The sequence below is a fragment of the Podarcis bocagei genome, assembly GCF_964188305.1.
Source record: "Podarcis bocagei genome assembly, chromosome: 1".
Taxonomy (NCBI): domain Eukaryota; kingdom Metazoa; phylum Chordata; class Lepidosauria; order Squamata; family Lacertidae; genus Podarcis; species Podarcis bocagei.
The window spans coordinates 64,899,411-64,905,967 of record NC_138125.1 but is presented as its reverse complement, the minus strand read 5'-3'; the positions used below and the strand labels follow the sequence as shown (position 1 = coordinate 64,905,967).

Sequence of the window (6,557 nt, the reverse complement as noted above, 5' to 3'; positions counted from 1 at the left end):
CACTGGCATTTGACTCCCAGAAGGGAATGTAGCCCTTGAGCTGAAAGATTACGCACTCTTGCCATAACTTTATATCATACATTTCTGCAATTTTGATCCATTTCTTATTTTGATTCATTTGTGTGTAATAAAGGGGGGGGGGGGAGAAGAAAGATGGATTTGCCAGAAAGCAAAGTTTATAAACATCTAAATCTTTTTACCAACTAGTATATTTTTTATGTTTTTACAGTTGTTATTGTAGTACTTGGATTTTATGTTCTACTTTGCTTGTTATTTTTTCCATAAATGCAAAATTTATAGATATCTAAAAATAGAAAAACTAAACGAGAATATTTGTAATAAATATTGTCAGAGTAACCATTTTAAAAACAACAGAGTAAATAATTTCATGCGACTTCAGAAAATTACCTCTATTTAAAAAACTAACCAACAATATAATTCATTTATCATTTATTTTCTAAGCAGTCATTTCAAAGAATATAGTTTCATAACTCAGTTACAATTTGCAATTATGAATATATAATCCGTACTATAAGCATCAAAATTAATGCTTTAAATTTAAACATGACTTTTTTTTACATTTATTATTTCATTTCATTGTCTTCTGCAGTTCATATAGCTCTGATTCGGCAACCCACCAAATAAGCAGTTCACAAGTTCTAATGCTTGTTTTCCAAGAAAGATGAGTCATAAAGAATCATTAAATCATAGTCCTGGGTCTACTCCAGCTTGGAGGGAGGCCTAGGCAAAATGCCTTTTCATAGGCGTCCCCCCTCTCAGTCAACCCTGGCAAGTTTACCTGACAATGGGCAGCAGTACGTACTTCAAAGTGTGATCAGCAATTAGGTCAACTTGACATTTAATGCTTCCAACAAAACATTGCTTTCAGGAATTAGTGAAAACACTTAACTAGTATTGTTTGGGGCACCAAGTCAGAAATCTTTTTGGTGGTGGGCGGCAAGGGGCTGGGGCTGGCAGGGCATTTTCAAGAAGGGACCCTGGGGCCCTGGCATCTGCCCAAGAATGCTGGGTGCTAACATTCGCTCTGAGCAGGGATGTGCATTACTTTCCATCCTTTACTCCATTTCAGTGACTTTCAAATCGCTATTGAACTGATAAGTCTTCCACAAATATCTGCATAAGGAATACTGTATTTTCAAGATCATGGAGACAGAAGATAACTGCTAAACAAGTAGCTGTGTAATCTCTTATTTGTATCATGCCAGTATTCAGAGAAAGGCTTCTGTTTGGGTAGTGTTTGGCTGCCTTTTAGGGATTAATTTAAATGACTGTTGAAAGCTTATTTTTAGTATGCATATTAAGCAGGGATCATTGCATTGGTTCTCGTAGCTCATTGTTTACCTGGTCTTTGTAATTGCAGAGTTTCAGTCTCAACCAAAGTTCGCCTGTTTGGGAATGATGAAGACGTGCATCGGACTTAAGGCTGTTAGTCACTAACTCCTCTGCTTCCCACATCATAGCATGCATCAAATAAAAAGAAGGCATAGCACAGCATTACAGTGAGTGGTAGCATTGATGGGGATGTGTAGACAGGCTACTGTATATAGAGACCTGTTTACATTATTTTTCTGATATGTAGATTCAGTAAACACCTGGTCTTCGCCTCACGTTGCTCACTCCCCGTGGCTCATATGCCATGAACAAGTCTCCCTCACCTCTTTGCTGATGCTCCAAGGAGCCAAGGAGAAAGCAAAGTAATTGTGTTGTGTGATTAAGCGGTATCACATAATATACCTCCTAAAATATCCATGTACTTGCCTTATGTGGTGATTGTTCTGGACACATTTTCTGCTATGCATAAAGTGGAATTTTCCGTTGTCTCTTAAAAGTTCTGTTTAGATCATCCAAAAACTCACAAGGGTGCTGGCATGTGGCAAGCTCCGCAATACCCTGAAAAAGAAGGGCAGCTTGCATTCAAATGCTACTATTGGTGTCAAAGGTCCTTCCCTGAAATCCTTTCTTAGTTATATTATCACACTATTTTTGCTGTAAATGCACACAGAATTATTATTTGGGCACCACCATTGATGATCTCCAGCAGGCTAGGGGCAAAGGTGAAAGCTGTTTCCTAGTTCTGCTGGATCTGTCAGTGGCCTTTGATACCATTGACCACGACATCCTTCTGGACTAGCTAGAAGGGCTGGGAGCTGGGGTTACTGTTATACAGTGGTTCTGCTCCTTCTGGGCCATGTTCAGAAAGTAGTGTTGGAATGAGCGTTCAGACCCTTGCACTCTCACTTGTGGGGTGCTCAGGGTTCCGTCCTCTCGCTCATGCTTTTTAACATATATATGAAGCCGCTGAGAGAGATCATCAGGGGGTTTGGGCTGGGTGTTCATCAGTATGTGGATGCTCTACATCTCTCTTAAATCAGAACCAGTGAAGGTCCTGTGTGAGTGCCTGGAGGCAGTTGGAGGATGGATGGCGACTAAGGGATTAAGGTTGAATCCTGTCAAGACAGAAGTGATGTTTTGGGGGGACTGGTGTGGAGGACTTGCTGGTCCTGAATGGGTTAACTGTGCCCCTGAAGGACCAGGTGCGCAGCCTGGGAGTCATTTTGGACTCACAGCTGTCCATGGAGGCGCAGGTCAATTCTGTGTCCAGGGTAGCTGTCTATGAGCTCCATCTGGTATGCAGGCTGAGACCCTATCTGCCCGCAGACCGTCTCGCCAGAGTGGTGCATGCTGTAGTTATCTCCCGCTTGGAATACTGTGATAAGCTCAACATGGGGCTACCTTTGAAGATGACCCGGAAGCTACAACTAATCCAGAATGCGGCAGCTAGACTGGTGACTGGGAGCGGCCGCTGAGATCACATAACACCGGTCCTGAAAGAGCCACATTGGCTCCCAGTACATTTCCAAGCACAATTCCAAGTGTTTGCCTCTGCCCAGTATACCTGAAGGAGCGTCTCCACCCCAATCGTTCTGCCCGGACACTGAGGTCCAGCTCCAAGGTCCTTCTGGCGGTTCCCTCACTACGTGATGTGAGGTTACAGGAAACCAGGCAGATTGCCTTCTCAGTGGTGGCGCCCACTCTGTGGAACGCCTTCCCATCAGATGTCAAGGAAATAAACAACTATCTGACTTTTAGAAGACATCTAAGACAGCCTTGTTTAGGGAAGTTTTAAATATTTGTTTTAATCTGTTGGGAGCTGCCCAGAGTGCCTGGGGAAACCCAGCCAGATGGGCGGGGTATAAATTTATTATTATCATTATTATTACAAATGGTAAAAAGCGTAGATGTTAGCAATAAGTAGGTGGTCACTGGCATTTAGCCACCCTCTCATGATGCCTTCAGTTGAGTCTATGCAGCTTTTCCATAATAATTCAGCTTACAACATACTTAAAACAACTATAAAAAGAATTAATAGCATATCAAGGATCAAAGCATGGGGGATAAATTTATCAATGGCTTCTCATCATGACAGATCTATACATTACCTCCTATATCAGACAGTTAAGGTTCTGAATACCAGTTACCAAGAAACATGAGCCACAGGGTGCTTTTTTGCTCATGTCTCGCTTGTGGGCTTCCCATAGGCCAATGTGGGAACAAAATGCTGGACTAGATGGATCTTCAATCTGACCCAGCAGGGCTGCTCTTAGGTTTTTAAAGTCATCTCATTAAAAGAGCATAAATGTTCAACTGTAGTAAAGGCTACTGAATGTCCAAGAAAACATGTACGGTATTTTTATGTGGCATCTAAAATTCAGTAGTGCATTATTCTTGCACTAAAATACAGCTCAGTTGATGCAAGCACATCCTGAAATGAAAGAAGGTGGTGCTCACATACTACCATCTGGGCTTCCCCACTCCTCCCAATAGTTGTAAAGTAGAGAGGTGTAGGGAGCATTTACAGTCTTACTGTTTCAATAAGTGTGTGACTTAATTCTGTCTTCGCCCTCAAATTTCCTGAGGAGACAGGTATTCTATCTTATCTGTAGAATGTGTTGCATCTGGAAAGAGGCCTGTGTAAATCTCTAAAAATTGCAGCTTCAGAACGAAAGCTCTTGCACAATCTAATCTGTAGCATCACAAATGCAATTTTGTTCCCTCCTGAATAAAGTTTTAGACAAGATTGGTCATGAGTGTGCATGTTGGCTTCAGTTCAATCAACATAATGGTTTTGCTGAGCAGAGAAGAAGGAAAGTATTGTTTGGCTGGCTTCCAAGAGGATATAAAGCATGAAGAAAAATATTGCAGTTTTGAAGCTTAATTTTAAGGTTGCACACTGAAAAAAGTATTTGTGTGGCCTTGGTTTAAAAAAACCTTCACCACCACAGTTCAGCACAGAGAAGTATTCATAAAATCTTAGTGTAAAGAAGTTGTGCGTAAATGTAAAGGGTAGGGATTGTATAGGAGCAGCACTTTGGGGATATAGTGATGTAGGAAAGTATATTTGAATGTATGTGCTGCTCTAAGATCTTTTGAATGCCTTTACCCAATTTCCTTTTTCTGCATACTTAAAATGTTTCTGCTCTTAAAAATAGGTATCAAAATAATAGCGAGGTGAGTGAGTGATGCAAAGTTTTAGGATAAAAGCAGGAAAGGGAGTATTCAGCCATCCTCAGTTTTAGTGCAACACTTAGCTGTTATATACAATACCTTCCTCACCTATTACCTTGCTCATCTGAAACTTCTACCACTTGCTGTGCCCTATCAGATCAGTTCCAGCATGTTCAAGCATTCTGACTCCCACTTTACTTTGGCTTCTAACACTAGACTTTGGGTGTCTAAGCTCCAGAAGCAGGTGTGGTGCTTTTCTGTCTTGCCTGCTAAGGCTATTTGGCCCAGCTAATGTTGCAATGCAGGCCTCATATTTTCTGTTCCAGCTTTCCTTGCAATTCAGTTTTGAGGGTGGTAGGGCAAGACCCTCTTTTCCCTGGAACTTCAACTTTTAGCCTACCTATCAATTTCTAGAGGTGGAACTTCACCTGATCTGGAATGCCCTCCTGCCACCAGAGAGAAGAAACAGAGGTAAGTCACTCCCTCCCTCTCACACATTGCCTTGAGACCATTCAACTGATCTCTTTTAGCACTGTCACTCCAGCTTAGTTCATGACTCATTTTACAAATAGATCACCTTCCAATGTGGGGCTTCAGTTACCTAGTAGCATGCATTGTGCCTGTTGCTGAGGATATAGTGTGCAACTTGTAGACTACCCTTTCTCTGATACAGAGGCAACTGCTATACAAATACATACATGGAAGGATGTGAGTGGTATGCACATGTCCCACCCCAAGGTAGAGACTGAAAAACCAGTGAAGAAGCATGATCCCCAGCTGTCAGTATCACATAATAGTTTCATTTTTAAAACCTTGGATGTTGGGTGCTTTCATTGTAACTGAAGGCCAAAGTAGACAACATTACATGCATGATCATATTCAATGTGTCTAGTTTTATCTTCTAAAGAATTGCAGGAGGTAGGAACAGGGTGGGGACCATAGGAAGTTGCCTTATACCAAGTCAGGTCATTTGTCCATCTAGCCCATTCCAACTGGCAATGACCGAGGTCTTTTCCTATTGTCTGCTATCTCATCCTTTGAACTAGCATGCAAAGCAGATGCTTGTACCATTAAGTTATGCTCCCGTTCATTTGCAGCAATAGAAGTTTCCTTACTGGGCCTAACAGCAGCTTTAAGGGCATTCATTCAGTCTTTTTTGTATGCTGCTTTTCCACACACAAAGAGAAAAATCACAGTCAAAGAAGCTTACAGCAAAGAAAATAGAAATGTGTTCAAAAACCAAATTGCAAAAACAATTCCATAATAACATAGCAAAACAACACATCAAATATAGTAACATACAAAAAACGTTTCAGTACTATATAACCATAGCTGTCAAGCGTCCCTTATTTGGCGGGACAGTCCCTTATCCCAGCACCATGTCCCGCTGCTGTCCCTTATTGATGATGTCCCTTAAATAAGCTACTGAAGGTACCGTATTTTGCGCCCCATAAGACGCTCCGGCCCATAAGACGCACCTAGTTTTTTGGGGGGGAAATAAAGAAAAAAAAATTTATTTCCCCCCCAGGTGCGGGGCTGGAAGAACCAGGTCGGGGAACAGTGGGAAGGCACGCTCTGCCTCCCCGCTGTCCCCCGAGCTTGTGGGGCTGGCGATGGGGAGAAGTGCACCAGTCCCGCGATGGCAGGCAGCTCTGTGCCGCCATCCCGAGCGGGGCGGGACTTAGCGCACCGCTCGGGATGGCGGCGTAGACCTGCCTGCAGTCCCGCGACGGCAGGCAGATCTCTGCCGCCATCCCGAGCGGGGCGGGACTTAGCGCACCGCTCGGGATGGCGGCGTAGACCTGCCTGCGGTCCCGCGACGGCAGGCAGATCTCTGCCGCCATCCCGAGCGGGGCGGGACTTAGCGCACCGCTCGGGATGGCGGCGTAGACCTGCCTGCGGTCCCGCGACGGCAGGCAGATCTCTGCCGCCATCCCGAGCGGGGCGGGACTTAGCGCACCGCTCGGGATGGCGGCGTAGACCTGCCTGCGGTCCCGCGACGGCAGGCAGATCTCTGCCGCCATCCCGAG

At 43.9% G+C, this 6,557-nt stretch overlaps 1 protein-coding gene and 1 long non-coding RNA gene across 3 annotated transcripts in view; both read left to right on the top strand.

Moving 5' to 3' along the window:
• Positions 1-1,515, top strand: part of CCDC34 (coiled-coil domain containing 34) — a 16,735-nt gene extending 15,220 nt beyond the window's left edge. For both annotated transcript variants that reach the window (XM_081166144.1, XM_081166145.1), the window contains exon 7: positions 1,382-1,515. In XM_081166144.1, the coding sequence (XP_081022270.1) occupies positions 1,382-1,442 (61 nt within the window). In that variant the 3' untranslated portion in view covers positions 1,443-1,515. The remainder of the gene's footprint in view (positions 1-1,381) is intronic.
• A 3,301-nt stretch (positions 1,516-4,816) lies between these two features.
• LOC308584386 overlaps positions 4,817-6,557 on the top strand; it is a 43,040-nt gene continuing 41,299 nt past the window's right edge. The window contains exon 1 of the long non-coding RNA XR_014006791.1: positions 4,817-4,998. This is a non-coding gene — a long non-coding RNA (uncharacterized lncRNA). The remainder of the gene's footprint in view (positions 4,999-6,557) is intronic.